At 33.8% G+C, this 23,348-nt stretch overlaps 2 protein-coding genes across 6 annotated transcripts in view; one reads left to right on the forward strand and one right to left on the reverse strand.

Annotated features, from left to right (window-relative positions):
- The window catches only part of LOC141388806 (uncharacterized), a 56,490-nt gene extending 35,171 nt beyond the window's left edge, over positions 1 to 21,319 (forward strand). Inside the window, exons 1-2 of one of the 5 annotated variants that reach the window (XR_012408934.1) lie at positions 20,206 to 20,492; positions 20,820 to 21,319. The gene's annotated coding sequence lies outside the window, so the exon portion shown is untranslated. Of the gene's footprint in view, positions 1 to 20,205; positions 20,493 to 20,819 lie in introns of those variants that run through there. The other 4 variants (XR_012408937.1, XR_012408936.1, XR_012408935.1 and 1 more) reach the window with 4 other exon arrangements.
- On the reverse strand, positions 1,181 to 16,889 carry LOC141388808 (eIF-2-alpha kinase GCN2-like). Its single transcript, XM_073959196.1, is given in 8 exon segments — positions 1,181 to 1,637; positions 5,715 to 5,874; positions 5,940 to 7,539; positions 10,501 to 10,988; positions 10,991 to 11,502; positions 13,279 to 14,183; positions 14,501 to 15,561; positions 16,576 to 16,889. Coding segments are annotated over 4 exon segments (3,348 nt in total). The 5' UTR covers positions 14,172 to 14,183; positions 14,501 to 15,561; positions 16,576 to 16,889; the 3' UTR covers positions 1,181 to 1,637; positions 5,715 to 5,874; positions 5,940 to 6,084.
- Positions 21,320 to 23,348: the final 2,029 nt, after the last annotated feature.

Raw genomic sequence — 23,348 nt, forward strand, 5'->3', positions numbered from 1 at the left:
CTTAACGCTCTTATTATTAAGTGCACACTAAATCGAGAAGCAAAACTCATTTATCAGCGCTTTTAGAATGAAAATTGCTTCAAAATAAGTGCCTAATTGCCCGGAAATTAGACATTTTAACCGAAACAACTGACCATTGTTTTAAAAGGGCTGGTTTTCTTAGCACCGCTATAGAAGCTGCAGATATTGGAGAAAACAATATTTCTATGACAAAAATAATATTGAAGATGTTACGATTGAAGACCATGTTAATGTCGATTGAGATACTTTAACATTCCCTTTTTGGAAGTCTCGAAACAATGTTCCCGATCATATTTTTTCTTCCATTAAAAATTATAAAGCCTTTGATAAAGCAAAGTAGCAAAATCAAAAATAAATTAAAATCACATCTTATTTCACTCCTAAACAAAAATTCAATTTATGTTTATTCATATACACACGTTTGTTTCCTTATTTGTAATGTATGTAGGTCTATAAATAACCATTTTGCTTGGTTTATAGCGTAGTAATTCTTTGGTCCCCAAGTGCTACGTTATAGAGAAGTTCGACTGTAAACGTTGACAACGCATGCTGTATCGGTAGGGGTTAGCGACAATTTTATGTTGGTCGGTAACTTACCTAGAAATTATAGACGTTTAAATAAATCCTTGGTGTAGTCGTTGTCGTTTTTGTTAATTTTTGGTACCACGTAAAATTTACGACGACAATTTTTTTCTTATAGGAAATAAAAAAACATTTTTTTAATTTTAAAACAACATTTGTTTGAAATCTTCTTTTGATCAAGAAGTAAGAAATTTCCATTGCATGAAACTATAAATGAAATAAATAAATAAAATACGTAATTTATTTTACGAAAATGAATACAAGTAATAAAATGTGTATTACACATACATATATAGGAAAATTATATAATTTAATCAATGCCAAAAAATGCTTTTGTTTTTATATGCTGTCGTTAAAAAAATCGGTTACACCTCGTTTTTCGTTCTATTTCAACACCATACGTAATATTGATTTGTCGTATAAAAAATAAATGTTAAATGTTGTATTGGCGATTATTGGGTTTCTTTCGATATTTTATGGATCTAAGGCGGTAAAAAATGCTAAATGACAAATTGTTCATCATATAAAAAATATAAACTACGACTACGCCATTATTGGTGAATAATAAAAGACGGTATTAAATAATAACAAAATATTTAATATTTCAATAGAAAACATTTGTTGTAAAAATAATCTGAAATAAAATGTTTTGCAAATATTGGAAATGCTAATGAAATAGATTAAGAAACGAATAACAATTAAAAGTTTTGAGTTTATGAAAAGTGGATTATTTGCTGCAACTATAAATGAATACGATTGTATGTACGAATATATAATATATGATATACAAATTAACAATTGCAAATGATGACGATCAAATGAATAAAACTTTTCTTAATTCTAAAAATTCTTGCAGAAATGTTTAATAAGAGGTGTTTTATTGTTGGAAATTGTTCATTGCAAGGATGTGACGAAGTTATTTTTTGCCTTCAGTTAAAGTCATGTTCCTAGATGATTTTCGTAGAAGTTGTTTTGAAGTTGCTATAGTTGAACGTGGGTTGCAATGCTAGGCTATAACGACGATTTTAAGAAACCTGTAAAGATACAAAATAACAACTGTCAGATGTAATAAAGAAGTGTTATTTATATACATATAATTTTCCAGTGATTCTGCCTAATTAAAATCGGATTTAGTAAAGACAAATTCTAGGATAATTGATTTCTGATTTTGGGTATTTTCCTCGAGAGTCAACATAATCATCGTATGGTGGAAATTCATTATCTAGAGGGAGATAAAGGTCTAACTGATGAGATCCAGTGGCGTGGATCGAAACTGCCCTGCCTTACCCCTTGGCGAACAATGCCAAATCTTTTCCACTAATAAACTAGTTGTTTTAAAATATTAAAACAACAACAATGGGATTAAGCCAGACTATTTTGAAAAAAAAAATGCAAACGCTATCCCAATAAAAAAACGCCACAATGTTTCTAATTGAAGACACTGGCACGACGTGTGTTGTTTTTGCTGTAAAGCAGACCAACCAAATTTTGGTGTGTGCATTCGTTGAAATTCGACGACACATACTAGTGGAAGAGGTTTGAATTGTTTTCGCAGACAATTTCGTCGGAGTTGTGTGAGGTTGCCAAGGAAAAACTTCTCAGTGAACTTTTTTCTTTGCTTACCTTTATATTTGGGGCTGACGATTGATGTTTGGGTATAAAAAAGTTTCTTGTTGAAGAAGTTATTGAAAAATAACTTCGGTGGAGAATATCCACAAACAAGAAACAAGGGAACTGATGAGATCAAGTGGCGTGGATCGAAACTATAGTATTCCCTGCCTTACCCCTTGGCGAACAATGCCAAATCTTTTCCACTAATAAACTAGTTGTTTTAAAATATTAAAACAACAACAATGGGATTAAGCCAGACTATTTTGAAAAAAAAAGTCTAACATTATGCTGATCCAAAGATCAGCAAGCCTATCAAGCAGTGCGAATGCTTTCCTCGGAGTACAACCCCCACCTATAGCGACTGAAGAATGACAGCTGACTCGACAATCCAGTTTTGGCTTAACTACGTGAGGGACGCTGCAGCGGTATAAATTACTATAGGGGAAGGATTGATGACACCATGAAAAAATTCTTCCCAGCATGCGGTACAGGTCCGCACAACATACTGCACTTTTCCAACATGCATCATCATCATATCGCACCTGTTCAACAAAACAAAAGGGTAGTATCTCAAAATTTCCTATTTTTTAGTAGATGCAAAAAACTATTTATGTTAATGTTAAAGGTATATTGTACAAAAAATATATGTCCACTACACTACAGCACTGGATTTCTTTTTATTTCGTAAAATTTCGGTAGTGCGATTCTCTAACTCATTTTTTGAGTTACCGACAATTGCTTATAATTTCGGTAATAACCGATGTTTATACCCTCAGCATTTATGCTAACGGGCAAAATGTGTCTCATCGAAATAATGGTTTTAGACCCCAAATATGTTTGGACGAAATGTGTTTCAGACAATTTATCTGTCTGGCTGGCTGGTGCGCACGATAACTCTCGAACGGATGAGCCGATTTAGTCCAAAATTTGGCTTAGTTTAAGTTCGAAGATGGGCCATATCGGTCCACTCCTTCAGGTACATCCCCCACAAATGTTCGGAAAATTTGTGCGCACGTTTACTCTTGAAGGGAGTAACCGATTTGGTCCATACTTTGCACATCGTGAAATTTCTACCAGACTTAGATAAGGTTCCAATATAGACTCAATCGCTCCACTCCTTCACACAAAATTTCGGAGAAGTTGAGTTTAGGAGCAGCTCTCGAATCGTTTTTGTTTTTGTTGCAACAACTTGTACTTGCTGCCCCCTATGCCAAGGTTTAAGTTTCATCAGGGGCAAGTCCATACTTCCTGAGAAAATAATTCGTAAGTTTTAAAGAAAACCCTACGGCACCATGTGTAGTGGCTGGAACTCATGATAACTCTCGATCAGCCGATTTGGTTCAAAATTTGTATTTCGTAATATTTTGTCCAAACTTACTTTAATTTCTATGATGTGGAATATCGCTCCACTCGCAATCACTCATGAAGGGAGTGACCGTTTTGGTCCATACTTTACACATCTACTAGGTATAGATCAGGTTCGAATATGGACTATATACACATAATTTCGAATAAGTTCACTTTTGGAACTGCACCCAATCACTTTGATTTTTGTTACGATGGTACAAGTTTTTCAAGGGCAAGTAAATACTTCCTGAGAAAATAGCCCGAAAGTTGTAAAATCACCATGGCACCATGTGTAGTGGCTGGAGCGCACTGTAGCACTCGAACTGGTCAACCGACTTGGTCCGAAATTTGGCCTTCGTCATATTTTGTCCAAACTTAGTTTCAGCTCGATGATGGGCAATACCGGTCCACAACTTCAAAATAAGATCCACTTTCGTCCATTCCTTCAAGTACTTCCTCCGCAACACTTTTGAACTTTAATCCTAATCCACATTTTTGTCTGTAAGTTCAAATGTTCAAAAAGGGCCACCAAATTCTAAATATATTCGATCTTTCTGTAGATTAAAGTTTCAATTCACATAGGCTGAGGGCATATCCCTGTCGGCAAGGCCGACTGATACTTTTTTACTTGTTTTCGGTAAGTTAGCGACGAATAAAAAGCAGTTGTAAAGTACTACCGATAGCAAGAGTGTTGTCAACTTTTATTTAAACTTTAATTCATCATTTTGCGTTTTATTTTACCGATTTTTGTCGGTAATTCAAAAAATGAGTTAGATATTCGCACTACAGGTCTTGCAAATCGAATTCATACACGAATAGAGTGTGATTAACCCTCTCTTCATCCGCATAGTTCTTGAAAGCCTAAGAACTACTAGGAATGACAGACAGACCTTGCAGATAGAATAGTCACGGTTTACGTGGATAGCCAGGCTGCTATAAAGGCGTTATTACCGTAAGAAGACGTGGACATATACCGACAAATATCAGGTGGAAAATTGTATAACCCCAACGAAGACTTAGTACTCAATTTCAGGCATTTCGGTAGGATGTTGAGGCTACAACCTTCAAAATACTGAAAATCGGGAGGTACCGTTCTATGGGGGCTATATGAGGATGTTATAACCCGCAACGAAGAACAAGTACCAAATTCCAGCCATTTCGATGGGAGATTGAGGCCATAATCCTTAAAAATACCGAAAATACAATCTTCAAAATAAAAAAATACCAAAAGTAGGAATATATCATTCTATGGGGGCTATATGAAAGTATGGACCCATTCCGACAAGTTTCAGGTAAAACGGACCGCTATAGCTAATTTTTAATACCAAACATCCTAAGAGTGATTGATACTTCTATACCAAATTATAAAACTCATCTTAAAAATTGATAGCTGTATCTTATTTTTCACATACAGACGGGCATGGATACATGGACTTAGAATTTTATGCTGATCAAAGAATATATATGCTTCATGGAGTCTCCGGCGAATATTTTGATGTGTTACGAACGTAATGTCAACTGTAATTATACGCTCCATATTATGGTGGAGAGTATGAAAAAAGAACCATTGATCCATTATGATATCATTGGCTGGGAATCATGGTACAATAAGAAAGGTAGAACCTTGCTCATAACTGATCAATTTTGTTTGAGTGTGACCGACTTCTGTCTATGTTAAGTTTTATTTTGTGTGTATGAGTATTGTTCTGAAAAATACGACAAATATTTTGAAAATGAATCAAAATATATTACAATAAAACCTGTGTTTAGAGAGCCGTTGTAGAAGATGATCATCAAAATTGCCGTGGATATAGCATTTTAGTAGTGCTCATTGAGAAAACTTGATGCTTCATAAATTGTTCGTGTTTTCTATCAATTCCATACAATGACAAAAATACCAAGCAAACACAAACAACTTCTTCCATGTACCAATAAACAATTATGAAAGGAAGTGGGCATAGCTCTAGGATTGTATTTCCATATTTTTTTCGGAAGCTAGTAATTTAAAATATAATTAATGGTCTGTTCCAGTACTGCAAAAATCTACTTTACTTTTTTGTGGATAACATAAAGCAAAAAATGTTATCGTAGTAAAAAGTAGTAGCTTCTTGCAGGTTGTGGCGCAGAGCAATAATGTACGTTAACAAACTTACCTATCGTGTAAATAATTAATTTCTTGTTCTGTATCTTCTATTGGTTGTTGGTGACTTCCTTCAAATTCATCGTATTGTATTTTTTTTTTTTTTGTGGTATACCCAAATTTGTATACCTTTTACTTTTTTTGATTTCTGGTTAAGACATTTGTTGTTTGACCTGCACAGAATTAATAACATTCAAAATTATACTCAACTATAACAATTAATTGAATAAAAACTTACTTGTATATATGTAGTTAAAGATATGTAGAAGAAAACACAACTTGTATATTCGGTAAATTAATGAGTTGATGATGTTTTTAACGTCTGTATTCGATACTGAGGCAGCAACAAATAGTACATCAACACCACTATTGTTAGTAGAGTATTAATTGTACTTGTACAGACTTTTTATAAAATTACACAACTGGAAAGTGTTAACATGACGTTCGTGAACAAATCCTGTTTTGTAGGACGTAATACGGTATGTGTCATTGTTTCCCACATAAATAACGTGGTCATATTTGGCGATCTCGATCAAAAAGCTTGGAGACTTAAAAACGCTATAACGTATACCAGCTGACCACAATAGACGTATAATAGGTTGAACATCTTTTTCGTAACATTGAGAACCGTATACACAAATACCCACTTTTACGCTAAGGCATTTTTGTGCATCTACGTTTCCCATTGCCGCAACAAGTTTATCCAAGAATAAAGAGAGTCTAATTCCACTTAAACACCGATTGTGTATTTTGGCACCATAACCTTGAGCCTGTTTTTGAAAATCCATTGACACAGAGTCGTAATGTTCTCCAACAGCCAATACCGAGAGTGTTGACATAGGATTTTGTTTGCTACAGGAAATAATATGCCATATTGCATTACCTACAGCAGTTCTTTCATATTTTATGGGTAAACCGACAAATAAGTGTACGGGGGAAAAAAGTCCCATTCTTCTGGTCAACAAAACAATTGATTTGATTTCATCAAGAGCTCCTTTAGCAAGAGAAGCGGCCTGACCTTCGCCGTCTACCAAAGATTGTAGTGGTGTGTTAGCGGCACTATTTCCTGGGGTTATTTCAAAATCCACTTGTAACAAATTTATTAAATTTAATCCGTGGGTACTAGATGTTTTCATTATTCTATAGACAATTGAATGGAATTCTAATTTGCATATACGCCCTTCATAAAATTTCAATATTCCAGCAAAGAGATCTTCATACATTTCCTCGGGTACGTTACAGTGTATGAGAATGGCTCGCAAAAGATTTGTATGGTTCATGCGCACCATAACTTTCTTTTGTCTAATGTTGACAAATTGTGAAGCTATTTTAAGGCCCAAAAATAACAAGTCAATATCATCGCAATAATTTACAGATGGTGAAATAATATCAAAAGCACATTTATATATTTGTGTTTGATGGGTGTGGACATCACTTTCTTCATGATAGACAGGATCTACATAATAACGACGTATTCCAGTTATGTGACTCCTGACAGTGCGCCTCCTTAATTCACTATAGGTTTGATCAGTTGGTGGAGACAACAGCGGCACGTCAACTTCAATGGCACCATGTTCACGAAATAGCGATACAACTTTACCCTTGACAAAATCAATCATGTTCGTCAAGTTTTCTGGAACAATTGGATGTTCAAAAACGGCAGCACTTTTCTGTTGTAGGCAACGTGTTATAATACTCCGTGGATTTGAAAGAGGCTTGTTTAACTCCATTTTCAATTCTTTATGAATCTTTGAACTTCGTGGTAGCAAATCCGAAACTAATAACTCTTTAGCCAAGGGTCTTTTGGAGGGTTCATGATTTAAAAGCCAATACAGAAGCTGGAAAAAATAAAACGTTTAACGTAAACGTATCGGTTTTTAACACATTATTCAGTTCTGAGAGAATGTGTAACACATTTTTTGACTTATCGACAAAAGCCGGTAACATTAGAATGCTTATAATTTCGGTAACAAACAAAATTATTCGGTAAGTTAACAACCAAAATAAAGCTGTCGCTAAGTCGTACCGATAGCAATAGTGTTGTCAACTTTTACTGATACTTCTCATTCATAATTTTGCGTTTTAATGATACCGATTTTTGTCGGTAACTCAAAAAATTAGTTACAGAATTCCACTACTGTTTCTCATGGTAGAACAAATATAAGGTAAAGTTAATACTACAACAAATACAACTCGAACAACAACCACAAAGGAATTTGTTTTTGTTTGTAACGTTACTGCCAGTTGTATTTGTAAACAAAACAAGGAAATGTCTATAAATTATTGGAATTTAAAAAACTAATAATTTTTCACATTTGGTTGAATATTTTGGAAAACATGAATGAAAATTCGTTACATTTTAAATTTTTATGTTTCCACATCATTCCACTAAATGCATAAATTCTCGCAGAAAGTAGAATTCTTGCAGAAAAGTTTGGAGTCGGTGGAAATTCATAGAAAAAGGAGAAGCTGTTTCAATGTTTTGTTTTAGAAATCAAAGAACCACATGTTTATTAGGGCTTTATTTTTTTAAATTTTAACAAAATACCTCACACATTAACAAACGTTGTATAGCCTCTACAAGCGGGGATTTACTGCGCGGCTTATCGTTCCAACTTGGAGGAGGTTACATATCATTGATATGAAGAAGTCTTTCTGGGAAATGGTTTTTTCCGAATGATATATATTTTTTTTCTTAAAAAATATATGTCCCTAATGTATATCGAAATAGAAATAAATGTATAAAATGTCATATGAAATTTGACACTAACGTTACAACCCAGTTCAGTCAGCTGTGTATTGCTGCTACCTTTTCTTATTCTACCATGACTGTTTCTCTAAAAAGATTGGAATTTAAATTCCGGCGAATTCATTCAAATTACTACCAAACTCATATTATTAGACCAAAACCTAAAACTTTGCGTGTGCGTTAAAAAAGTTTGTTTGATCCAAGGCGAATTTAGCAATAGTCCTTATTTGTTGTCAAAATTTTTTGCGCGAAATATCCACAAAAGTTAAAAGTAAACGTTAAAATATTAAATAAAGATGTTGCACACAAATATTCTTTATGAACGCGAAATATTTATTTATTATTATTTTATTGTTATTATTATTACTATTTGTTGTTATTATTATTATTTTTTTCTTAAAAGTCGCCTGTAAATGAACCCCTTTCAATCCGATGAATTTTGTTTATTTTCCAAGTAACCAACAAATAATTTTTGAAAACAACAAATATTATTTGTGAGGAAATTAAAAATTTGGAAAACTTCAACCCAAAATCGAGTCCTGGAGGAAAATTCATCATTTTTGCAATATGGATTGAAGGAATGCCACACACTATTCAATCACACACTTACACAAGGGTTCATCGGTTGCTGTCCTGCATGCCCATAGTGTAGGCTAATCAATAAGGTAGTGGCATCGGCAGAGGGTTATTTCGTACCGCGTTGACCCGAAACCATAGTGCATCAAACCTATGTTCTACGTAGGTTAGATATTGCTACAACAGCAAGAAGAACATATTTGTATATGTTATCTCAAAAAGTTTGTTGTATAACACTATGCAACACTGAAAATGCAAACAATTTCTACTATTCATTTTTTGAAAGTACATGTTTAGACTACAAAAACCCTAGTAGGGTTTTGTCCTGTCAGATCCAGTTCGGATTTTATGGCCTCATCTAAACCGGGCTAAATCTACACTTTTTTTGCATTTATCAAGCCTTTATCTCAGAAACAAATAGGAATTTGGCCTTGCTGTCTTCAGCAATATTGTAGCCCTAAACTAGTAGAACTTATCATTTGAAAAAATCATATAAGAAAACCTCCATCTAAGGCATCAAAATCAATAAAATATAGAAAATTTTACATAATTGCTGAAATTCTGGTCAGTATCGGCTAAACTATTGGGAGTTGAACCAAGTAACCTTTTGCAAAAATCTTCCAAATAAAGTTTTCAACAATTCTTTAGAATATTCTGAAACTCTAAAATGCTTACTTCATGTTGTTTCAGCGGTATTTTGCATAATATCTTTTACAACACGTATTTCAAACACTGTTCACACCAACAGTTTGTTCTCGCATTTCGGATTTCACTACATTATTGACATTTTTATTAAATCGTCGTTGAAAAATGTACTGAAAACAAGGGGATAGAGGCATTTTACATATGTTCTGAAGAGTTGTGTATTACATTCCAGGGAATATTTTTCCAAAAGAAAATATTCTGAAAAAATTAACGGTTTTGGAGATACGGTGCGAAATGTATAAAAATTGTGGAATTTTTGCATATATTTTGAATTTTGAGGCAATAAATTTAGTTTTGCGAGTTCATTATTTCTCCAAATAGTTTATCCTTGTCCTTATCTACAAATTTGCTTCAGAGATCAAAAAAAGATTCGCATTGGTTTCAGAGATATAGCCCCGAATTTCTTTAAAAAGTCAATATTTAACCATGTTTAGATGGGGCCATAAAATCCGAGCTGGATCTGACACAACAAAACAAGACTAGGGTTTCTTGTCGTTTGGGTCTGTGTTTTCAAAAAATCCTCAAATCGAATTGTTTGCACAAGATCACCTTAAAAATGTTGCACAGTGTAATAGGCCAATAAGGCTTCCTTTGTATTGACGTTTAATAAAATAAAAAAGTTTCTTTTTGTTGTTGTGCGATAGAACAACAATAAAATTTTACTACAAAGGTATTTTCATATTCAAACAGCTTACCTTGGAAGTTTGATAGTAGTTCGATCGAATTTGAGTTCGAGTCGTCTTAATGAAACGGGCCACAAGTTACTTACCTTTACAATCTTTTCATATCCTGGATTCTTCAACATATCATCAGGTATAGCAATTTTGGGACTTCTTAATTTTGTAATGGTTGCAATTCTTTCCATGCTTGTGGAAAATGGAGAATGGCACATTTCGAAGAGTATAACACCCAATGAATACATATCAACTTTTTTGCTATAGATTGATTTGGAAGCCTTTCCAATGAGTTCTGGTGCAACATATAATTCGGTACCCTCTTTATCTGTTCCAGTAGTATCTTTTGAGGAAGATGTATGTGCCAAAATAATGGTTGTGGCTGAACCAAAATCACCAATTTTTATCTGATCATGTGCGTTTAAGAAAATATTGTCAGGTTTTAAATCTCGATGTATTACACCTACTTTATGTATATACGATAGGCCTTCAACAATTTCATTAAACAGCTTCCAAATGCGATCAGTATTTAAGTACAAATTCTCTTCTATGGCAGTGCGTAGAGTTAATTTTTTGCATTATCATCATAAAATTTAATAGCAGAACTAGACGAAGTTGAGTTAGTTACCGCTTTTGCATTTTCAATTTGTTGCAATTTTTGTGGTTTGAGTCTTTCCTTACTTGAATAATCACTTGCCATTTCGTCTATATCTTCATTGAGACTTTCAAGCCAACAGTTATAATAACGTACCACATTTTCATGGTTAAGACGTGACAACAATTTCACTTCTCGAGCCATTTGCTGATACTCTTGGATGCTACCTACTATACATTTAATAACACATTCCCGATTATCGTGTACGTTTCGAACCCTTAGAACGTGACCATATGCCCCTTTACCCAAACGCTCAATAACCTCAAACTCAGTGCGTGAAATGTATTGTGAAGTGGATAGAGTTGTCGTGGATAGCGATGATAATTCTTTTGATGTGGTCGAATGTGCTTCTACATGATTACGTCGGCCTGCATCTTCATTTGTAAAAGATAGAAATGGATGTTTCAAAAGCTCCGAAGATAATGTGTGATCTGAGTGGCATCTATAAATAAACAATATAAATACATAAATCATAGAAAAAATTGAAAAAGGATGTCGACGCAGATTTCGGAAATATCACAGGACAATTAATATTTTTACCGCCAGAATAAAGCGTGCGATATAAAGTGAAGATTTCAAATTCGTGGACGTCTGCAAAGCCTTTTAATCATTTCAGAAATGTAAACGTAAATTTAAACGCGTAGTTTCTCATAATGTGGTTTTTGCCATGAACTGTTTAATATATGAAATTCCGCAAAACGTGTCATAGCAGAAGTTTGGAATATACTGGCCGAATAATTTTTTATATAATTTTATTGTCTGTTCCAGAACTGAAAGAGTCGGTTTATTTTTAATTAATTTAATTATTTAATTTAGGATCTGAAAAGCTAACTTAAATTTTTATGTGAAAATTATAGCTCTGTTCCAGAACTAAAAAGTTTTTACAATTTTTACCACTTTTACACATTTTTCGTTCCCGTACACAAAATTTATATGAAAATCGTTTACGACTTTTACAATTTTTACGACTTTTACCACTTTTTAAAGTACGGGAACAGGACATATATTTTTAAGACTTTTTAAGCATTTCTTAAGAAATAAATTTTGTCCCTAAAACGAATAGTTTTCCTGCAATCCGGACTTCTTTTAAAAGTGCTGAAAACTTTGAAGAGTAATATAGGTGTGTTCTACATGACAATACCTTGTTTTTTGATTGAAAAAATACTCTTATAGTACGTTCATATATAACCGGATTTAACATACGCGCTGGGTTTTTAATGTCAATTTCTTTGCGTATACGTCAAATAAATCCTCATTAAGAAGGTTAACCCTGCAAAAGGCTATAATATAAACATGGCCTTACCATGATACAATAAGAAGGTAGCAGCAACTGCCGTTTTTGGTAACATAAGATGTCAAAATTTGACATAAATTCAAAGCAATTGACACATTATGTTACCATCAGCTGGGTTGATAATGCTACCTTCTTATTGTATCATGGGCATTACTATATTCCTAACAAATCCCTAAAGTCAAGGCATATTCATATAAGGTAAATGCATGAATTACAACAACTAACAAAATTACAAAAACAACATATGTAGTTGTTATTGAAAATTAATTGTCAAAGATAAATATTGAATAATAGGGTCATTCCAAAAATTTGTTCTGGAAAAACATAAATACATTTTGATAATCCTCTAAAATAGAACAAATTTAAATCAAAATGTAAATATAAAGCATACAGAACTGTCGTAGGTCATTGTTATTACACGTTTACGGTAAAAAGAATAATTTTATGGTAGCAAATTTCGAAGTTTCAAATTTCATGAGTAGACCCTATTACATTTTGAAAATTAAATTTACAAAAAAAGTAAGAATACAGCTGATTGTCACTTCTACCTTGTATAAATATGCCTTGCCTAAAGTTATGTGAATGTGAATTTTTGAGTAAATTTTATGTCATATTTAAATTTTTCATTAAAATTCGAAAATTACAAAAAAGTCGATTTTATAGGGTTGGAATGACAGACAATACTATAATAAAATACAAAAAAAACACCACAAAAATATGCAAAAATACTCTAGTTTTACGTCAATTTTTGCAACCATTTTTGGTGGCCAGTGGCTTTAAGTGGGTTAAGAAAATTGAATTTTACGTTTAGTTTTCTCGTGTGTACAGGAAGTAAATATGAGGCAATAGTAATTAGCGGATATATGTAACCTAAGATTTCGCTCTGTATAACATGAATTCAGATAGTTTTAACGCTTTACTTACTTGTCTATAAAATCTCGCATTTCCGGTGTTTGAGTAACCATTAACATATCAATCAAAGTTCCCAATGCGGGCAAATCACGCTGTGATGGATGGGTCGATATTTCTTCTGAATCGGCAGTAAGTTCCAATAATTTGGTAACAATGCAAAAATCTGTTACTTTTATAATACCGCTATTATCCATAAAAACCGTTTTATTCGACAGATGGCTATGTGAAAAACCTTTATTGTGTAGATAGACCAACGCATCCAATATATCGTTGGCTACATCACGTACATCCTGCATGCACCAGCCCGAAGTGGAAGAAATATTACACACACTATTTCCAAATATAAAATCTTGTACCAAATAAACCAGCAATCCATCTTTGCGTTTATTGCAGAGCACGCATTCATATTGTATGAGATTTTTTTGATCCAATTGGGACAAAGCTGTTACTTGATTTTCGATATAGGCTATAATATCATCAACACCATGATTGCCTGAACATTTAGATTCAGAGGCAAGCCATAAACATTTCCCGTTACCATCACCACATTGTTTTTCAATTTGAGAGTATTTTATATTCCATTCGGTGATGTAAACTAATTGTCCAGTTTCAATATCAATTCCTGTGTAGGCAATACAACCTCTTTGCGAATGACCCATGCAGCTGCCTCTGATTATTTGTCTACCAACTTTGTCGAAAATTAGCATTTTGCTACTGCGATGTTCAGCACATCTAGAACTCTCTGAATTTTTAGAGGCACTAAGCTGTTGATTATTTGATTCATTCATAATGAGGCTAATTTCACGTTCCCCTTTGATTTGTTCTATTTTTTCCATAAGATTTAATAGTTCTTGCTTTTTCTTGATGCTTGTTTTCTTTTTCATATGAAGAAACTCCCGTTGCATTAGTTTAGGGTTCTGAAAAAGACAAAGTCTGTATTATAGTGATGTCTATTATCAAAATGTCTATTATCAAATGCATGTCTATTATCAAAAGCAGCACTGAAAGGAATCCATATTTCTCATTATGCATCATTGGTCAGCAGTTCCAGAACTGCAAGAATCTACTAATTTTTACTACTTTCTTTCAATAATATAAAGGAAAAATTATTATCGTAGTAAAAGTTAGTAGGTTTTTGCAGATTCTGGAACAGACACTCTTGGTCTGTTCCAGAACTCCAAGAATCTACTAACATTTACTATTATTCTCGGTAACATAAAGGACAAATTGTTACCGTAGTATTAGCATCTTTCTCTTTATTTCGGCAGGTTTAGCTTTGGTGTTTCAGAACCAAGGTCGTTTGGTAGTGTCAAGACAGATGATGAAGAAGTGTAAAGCATTTTCATATTTTGCTGTCAGCAAAAGTTTAAAGAAAAATTATTCCGCCGTGGAACTCTCCAAGTGTATAGTCATCAGTTCCGATGCAATGACGACTCTTATATATATAACGGGTGTTTTTTTTAAGCCCGATAGAATTTGAAATTGTAAAAAATAACACAAAAAATAAAATTGTAATCAAAATTTTTTTTTATTCGAAAGATCAATACGTGGCATTAACATTTGAAAATGATTTCGGGCATATGGGCACCGCGGCTGTTCTTGACGAAGTGCATTCTGGACGTCCAATTTTTGGCCACTTTTTCGAGCACTGCTGGCCGTATGTCACGAATAACACGAACAATGCTGGCCTCCAAGGCATCAATTGTTGCTGGTTTATCAGCATAAACCAGTGACTTCACGTAGCCCCACAGGAAATAATCGAGAGGTGTCAAATCGCACGACCTTGGTGGCCAATTGACAGGTCCACTTCTCGAAATCAACTTATCGCCAAATTTTGATTTCAATAAGTCGATGGTTGCGTTCGCCGTATGGCACGTAGCGCCATCCTGTTGAAACCACATCTCCTCCGGATCAATGTCATCCATATTTTCAAACAAAAAATCATTGATCATGGTGCGGTAACGATCTCCATTGACCGTAACGCGAGCTCCGGCCTCATTTTTGAAGAAATAAGGTCCGATGATGCCAACCGCACCATACGGTGCATTTTTCTGGATGTAATGGAGTCTGTAGGGTCTCTTGTGGATTGGTCTCACTCCATATGCGGCAATTTTGCTTATTAACAAACCCTTTAAGCCACGAATGGCTTGTTCAGATGGACGATTATGTACGCCATACAAATGACGAAGTCGTCTATAAGTTGCGCGAATCGACGACTGATTTTCAAAGAAAATTTGGATAATTTCATAGCGTTGTTCAAGCGTGAGTCTATTCATGATGATTTGTCAGAGTATACTGAAACAAATAAAAAAAAGTTTCATCAAAATTTAATTTTTTGTGTTACTTTTTACAATTTAAAGTTCTATCTAGCTTAAAAAAACACCCTTTATATATGAAATCTTGGCGAAATACATTTTTTGTCATAAGATGAATTGATGAACTAAGCTCGGATAGGGATGATTTTTTTTCACAGGTAGATTTCATCACCCTTATCCCGAAATATGCGCCTCTGAAGTTGCAAAAATTCACTCGTAAAAGGACGGTTACTTAGTGAAAAATTTACAATTTAAAAGATATTTTGTTCCCGTGCCACGAAATTAGCATCAGTCCATATGTGAAAGTTCTAAATCTGGCTATTTTAGAAAAATTTAAATTTTTTAAGAAAATTTGGAACTTCTTTCCATTACCGACCCAACGGAAAATTATGAAAAAAATACCACAGATAGTGTTTTTATCCCGATTCCAACCATGTATTGCTTTTGTTGCGGACATGTATACTTCCCGAGATATGGACCTCAAAAGATCCGCAAAGGCCCTAACCTATTTTTCTCTAAATAGCCGGCCTTCGGCCGGGATTTAAGACTTTCTCCTATGGACAGGTGCAAATCTCGGGAACGGGAACTAAATTTTCTTTTAAATTTAATATTTTTGGAGGCCTATATATCGGAAAGTATACATACCCTTCAACAAAATAATACATCGTTGAAATCAGTATAAACATCACTATTTGTGGTATTTTTCATAATTTTCTACGGTGGTTTGCCAACATTTTATACTAGGTCCTTTGTGGAACTTTGGAGGCCCATATCTCGGGAAGTATACATTTCCGCAACAAAAGCCATACGTGGTTGGAATCGGGATAAAAAGCACTATCTGTGGTAATTTTTTCATAATTTTCTAAGGTGGGTCGGCAAAGGAAAGATAAGCCCTTTTCACAATAACAAAGAAGTTTATTTTAAGATTATTTAAATCCACTTGATACACAATAAGTCCTTTTTCAAACTCAATGAAGTCTTTTTTTGCACTTACTCAGGAGAAGATAGATTGTGAAATTCCAACCGGCAACCGGGACAATCTCTCTTTGCCTCTTGTCCAATAAATAATGCGAAAAAAAAACAATACTTATTCGTTTCTCAAATGGAATGGGCAACTTTTATATTTTAAAACAAAATACACTTCAATGTATGAACATAAATTTAATAAAAACACAATTTTAGTTTACACTTTAAGGACTTTAAGGATTGTTTGAAGTTCTGACCATGAAAGTATAAATGATATGATTTGGTGATTTGGGAAAGAACAGAAAAATATATATTCTAAGCCGGTCACTCGTACAATTCGTCGCCGTTATGCAATGGTACAATTGCAAAGGTAGATGCATCGGCGAATTGCTACATCAAAGCAACTTTTTTTTGTAATCATGGTACAATTAGAAAGGTAGATGCATCGGCGAATTGCTACAACAAAGCAACTTTTTTTGTAATGTAAACTGTCAAAATTTTCGCCAAATGGTCTCTTATTGTCTCTTTTTATCGCTTGTGTTTGTCTATAAAGTGTAGACATGCTATCTCTTACTTACCGAATCATATGGTTTTTTGTTTTGATTTTTCATGGCGAATTCCTAGTTTTTTGACGTTTAAGATTCAATCAGCTGGGCTGATGCATCTACCTTTCTAATGTACCATGTTTGTAATGTAAACTGTCAAAATTTTCACCAAATGGTCGATAAAAAGGCTTGTGTTTGTCTGTAAAGTGTAGACATGCTATCTCTTACTTACCGAATCATATGGTTTTTTGTTTTGATTTTTCATGGCGAATTCCTAGTTTTTTGACGTTTTAGATTCGATCAGCTGGGCTGAGGCATCTACATTTCTTATTGTACCATGGTTTGTATTCGGCATGGTACAAATACACAGGTAGCCGCATCGGCAATTGTTGGTAACATAAGATGTCAAAATTTGACATCAATTCAATGCAATTGACACATTATGTTACCATCAGCTGGCTTTATAATGCTACCTGTATTATTGTACCATGGTATTCGGCGTAGCGCTGGCAAACCATCGATATTCCCAACATTAGATATTTTCGATATAATGTTTTAAAATATCGATTGCTATCGATATTATCGTTAAGTTCTCATCGCCATTAATTTGGAGATGAAAATGGCTGAAATGTCAATGATTTTCTTGAAATTATGCAAAAGTAGTTCACAGAAATGTAAAGGAGAATAAACAACTGCTTTTATTTTATAAAAAATATAAAAAGTACATTTTATTTTACCGAAAAATGTGTACGTGTGACTACGGACTTACTTTCTTATACACACATAACCGAAAAGTAGGGAAATTTCTATTTATTTCATTGGATTTCAGGTTAGGGGTTTTTATTCCGATAATATCGATAGGCAAAACTATCTATCGATATTGATTTTTTAAATAAAAATCGATATTATCGATAGTTCCATCGATTTTTTGCCAGCTCTAGTTGTCATCGCCATTAATTTAGAGATGTCAATGATTTTCTTGAAATTATGCAAAAGTAGTTCACAGAAATGTAAAGGAGAATAAACAAATGCTTTTATTTTATAAAAAATTTACAAAAATACATTTTATTTTACCGAAAAATGTGTACGTGTGACTACGGACTTACATTCTTATACACACATAACCGAAAAGAAGCGAAATTTCTATTTATTTCAATGGATTTCAGGTTAGGGGTTTTTATTCCGATAATATCGATAGGCAAAACTATCGATAGTGCCATCGATTTTTTGCCAGCTCTAATTCGGCGCTGTTTCGTGATTTCGAAGTAGAGCTGGAAAAACTATCTATAGCTCTGTTCCTTTACGTGCAAGAATCTTCAAGTTTTACAACTTTTTACTCGAAAAGCGTTCCTTTACTTCAGACACCATATAATTCTTATGGAAGCAGATTGCAACTTTTGCTACCTTTTGCCGGTTTTACCATTTTCAAAAGTAAAGGAACAGACCATATATTCTCAACATTAAAGCGGAGTACACACGATCAGTTTTGACTGTCGATTTTTCGTAATTATCGATAACTGTCCAACCGTCCAGCAACCACAAAATTTGCTAATTTATTCCTTGACTGACGTTGTTTCGTTCACACGGTCAAACAAACAAACAACCAATAGCTGACTGTCCAATCCACAAAAAATTTTGTGGTTGCCTGATGACTGACAAAAATGAACGACCACACTGGCAAGCAACCGATTATTTGAGCAAAACTTACAGTCAAAACTGATCGTGTGTACCCCACTTAAGTACAGTACACATTGTTAGTTTTGAATGAAGATTCTTTGCTATTATCGATAGCTGCCCAATCTTCAGCAACCACAAAATATTTTGTGGTTGCATGATGAATGACAAAAATGAACGGCCACACTAGCAAGCAACAACAAACCTGTCATTCAAAACTGACAATGTGTGCCCAGCTTTAAATATTTTCGATATTTAATTTCAAAAAACCGATGGATATCTATATCATTCGTTAATTTGCCTTCAAAATTGGTTTGGAAATGGAAACGGCGGAAATGTCTATGCTTTTTAACATTTTGCACAAGTAGAGTTCATAGGAGTAAATATTAAGGAGAAAAAACAATTGTTTATTTAATAAAAATATATAAAATACATTTTATTTTTCTGAAAAATTTGTACATGACTACGGACTTACTTTTTTACATCCACCAAACCGAAAAGCCGCGAAATTTATATTTATTTCAATGAATTTTAGGTTAGCAGTTTTTATTCCGATAATATCGATAGACAAAACTATCAATATTGAATTTTTAAAAACTAATTGATACTATCGATAGTGCTATCGATTTTTTGCCAACTCTAGTGGTAAATTGTCCGATTATTGTTATCGATGTAACACCTTAGTTGTGTTCCTTCACGTGCAAGAATCTTCCAGTTTTGCCACTTTTTACTCGAAAAGCGTTCCTTTACTTCAGGCACAATACAATTCATATGGGAGCAGTTTACAACTTATACTGCTTTTACCGGTTTTACCATTTTCAAAAGTAAAGGAACAGACCACTTCTTAAGGCCAGATCCATGGCACAATAATACAGGTACAAAGGCAAAAACAGCTGACTATCACATTAGATGTCAAAATGGATTATTGTGAATAAAATTACATACAAAATGTAAACAAGCAATTCACAGTAATGCGCTATTTTGACGTTTGGTGTAGTAAATGGTCCGATTATTGTTTTCGATGTAACACCTTCTTATTCCGCCATGGTACAAACTTTTACAAAATGCTGTTCGATAACAAACTTATTCAGTAATGCCAAGTTCATACCAGCATTTGAATCACGTTGCTCGTTCTCATATGGTCTGTTCCTTTACTTTAAAAAATGGTAACAGTGGCAAAAAATGGTAAAAGTGGTGAACTGGTCTCATATAAATTGTATGCTTGTTAAAGTAACTAGGCGTTTAAATACAACTCTGATTTACTAACACATACATACATTTGTCGTTTGTCTCCCAGCTGTCCATCATTTTTTCACAGACAGTAGGGAAGACAAATTTTTGACATTTTTGTAAAAATAAGTGAGATAATAGCTGTGTCTTTTTACGTGATAATTAGTAATACTTATTACTAATATTGCAGATTTTGACAGTTGTATAAAGGAAAAGTTGCTGAAAAAAATGATTCAGCAACATTTAGTAAGTAAAAAGACACACCTAATAATTGAAATGTGTTGAAAACAAAAGAACATGAACATAAACAAAATATGTGAACGGAAAGCAAAAAGAAATCGACGATTTTCATTCAAAATTTTACAACTGTTTTTGCAATTGTCGGGACGCCTACGTCACACAGGCAAGTTGTGGGATTTTGACAAGCAATACATGAAGTCAACTGTCCTGTCATTTGTAAACGCAGGGTTAAGGAACGCTTTGCAGGTTAAAAATGGTAAGAAATGGTAACCTCAGGCAGGTAAAGGAACAAAGCTATAATTACGTACACGAATTAACCCGTTCATTCGACATGGTACACAATTCATAGCAATTGGTCTGTTCCAGTACTGCAAGAATCTACTAATTTTTACAATTTTTTCCGATAACATAAAGGAAAAAATGTTATCGTAGTAAAAATTAGTAGCTTCTTGCAGGTTCTGGAACAGAGCAAATGTGATTTATATTTTCATAGTTTTTGTTTACTATTTTTAAAGAAAGTTTCAGCCAAAAGGCGAGTAACATTAATTGAAATGAACTGAAAAAATATTTGTCCTTCTTACAGATATCTATTCAATCCCAGCAAAAAATTTTGGAAGTTGTGCAATTGGAGTTATGAATATTTGTCCTTCTTACAGATATCTATTCAATCCCAGCAAAAAATTTTGGAAGTTGTGCAATTGGAGTTATGGTTTCACAACATCTTTCGATGTAGTCCAACAGAGTTATGAAAAATGCACTCCGTTCGATACATTTTATAAGCAGTTTCTGTATAGATCCCTACAGAAAAAACCAGTTGGTTGATCCCTACACATTTCTTCAAAAGACAAACAAGAGTGTATACATTTCGGAGAATTTGTTATAAAATAAAGAAATAAAAACTTAAATTGCGAACATTTTTGTGGTAATTCACGAAACGGAAATTTTTAATGGAGCGGAGTTGGAGTCCATGTCGAAAGCTGAACTAGTGAAAGGCAATATAAAAAACCTTTTGGATGATGAAGCAAAATTAGATGCGCTTGTATTAAATTGAGAACGGAGGAAGTAAACTCAAATGTGATTGAATTTAATGGAAACTTTTTTTATATTTGTGTTTATATAATAAATATAATAAAGTTCTTTGAGTTCTTGTTTTACACAAATAATAAATGCATTTTATTTATTTTGGAATATTCCGCAATGGCTTGCATTTTTATTGCATCTTTAGACTGACTAAAAATACAATCCGAAGAGTGCATTTAAATTCAACCCTAAACACTCCATCGGAAGCAAAATGGAGTGCATCCTAGCTGCGCGCTCTCTTGTAAAATTCATAAGTGAATTCATAGGAAAAGATGTACTCCAACGGCAATTGTACTGTACACTTGTACTGATTAAACTGCATCCACGGATGCAAAATTTTTGCTGCGATATTAATTTTGAAAAAAATATGATCGCGTTAGCCCTGTTTAGCATCTGTATATAGGAGAAAGTCTTAAATCCCGGCCGAAGGCCGGCTGTTTTCGACAAAAACTTAATTTTTGAAAACTTTTTGTGAAAAAAGTTTCAAATTCAGCCACTTCATTCAACTTGCTCCCAATATTTGTGTATACAGACCTTCTTAATTCTACACAAGGAATGTGTGTAGAATTAAGAAGGAAACACAACCATCTTTCTTCTGCATCTATATAAAATGTTTATAGTACATTTATATATAACCGGATTTAACAAACCCACTGGGTTTCAAATGTCAATTCCTTTGGGTATACGTCAAATAAATAATCATTAAGAAGGTTAACCCTGCAAAAGGCTATAATATAAACATGGCCTTAGTTCCTTAATTTTCATTCATATTTTTCCTTTTTTCTAAAAATGTTTGTGTTTTCAACAAATTTTTCAATTTTGAATTTAGACATGTCATAATTATTTGAAAATTTTGCCTATTAGGCGAAGGTCATTTTTTTATTAATTTTTTTAATTAATTTCTCGTTAGAGACGAGCTTACTGACCAAGATGCTTTTTGAAAAAGGAAAGCCGACGATACGAACCCACACAATCACCACTGTGTGACATGCATGTTTCGCCTTTGGTTTAGGAAGGCTCCTCAGACACATCGACTGTGGGGAGGCTTCGCTATCCTCTAACTTATTTCCTCTTTCAAATGCAAGTTGTTTTTTTACAAAGTTGAATTTTTTGTTCAAATCTTTGTATGGCTTTCATGACAAACGCTTAGCGTAGCCTTTGAAAGTTATGAGTTTGGTTCTGAACACTAACACGCCGTGACAACACTTTTTTCCATGTGTTTTTCAAGGACGTGGGTTCGAACCCCAGCCTGGCTCAAGCTGATTTTTATTTTTATTTGAAAATTTTGCCTATTAGGCGAAGGTCATTTTTTATTAATTTTTTTAATTAATTTCTCGTTAGAGACGAGCTTACTGACCAAGATGCTTTTTGAAAAAGGAAAGCCGACGATACGAACCCACACAATCACCACTGTGTGACATGCATGTTTCGCCTTTGGTTTAGGAAGGCTCCTCAGACACATCGACTGTGGGGCGGCTTCGCTATCCTCTAACTTATTTCCTCTTTCAAATGCAAGTTGTTTTTTTACAAAGTTGAATTTTTTGTTCAAATCTTTGTATGGCTTTCATGACAAACGCTTAGCGTAGCCTTTGAAAGTTATGAGTTTGGTTCTGAACACTAACACGCCGTGACAACACTTTTTTCCATGTGTTTTTCAAGGACGTGGGTTCGAACCCCAGCCTGGCTCAAGCTGATTTTTATTTTTATTTGAAAATTTTGCCTATTAGGCGAAGGTCATTTTTTATTAATTTTTTTTAATTAATTTCTCGTTAGAGACGAGCTTACTGACCAAGATGCTTTTTGAAAAAGGAAAGCCGACGATACGAACCCACACAATCACCACTGTGTGACATGCATGTTTCGCCTTTGGTTTAGGAAGGCTCCTCAGACACATCGACTGTGGGGCGGCTTCGCTATCCTCTAATTAATTTTTTCGATAAATTCTCTCAATTGTTAGGGATGGGACATACTTATTCGTCGTTCAGAGAGTATTTCTAATCGAACAACGTAGAAAAATCGTCGTTCATTCATA

Source organism: Musca autumnalis, unplaced genomic scaffold (genome assembly GCF_047663935.1).
Source record: "Musca autumnalis isolate F117 unplaced genomic scaffold, ASM4766393v1 scaffold_1, whole genome shotgun sequence".
Classification (NCBI taxonomy): Eukaryota; Metazoa; Arthropoda; class Insecta; order Diptera; family Muscidae; genus Musca; species Musca autumnalis.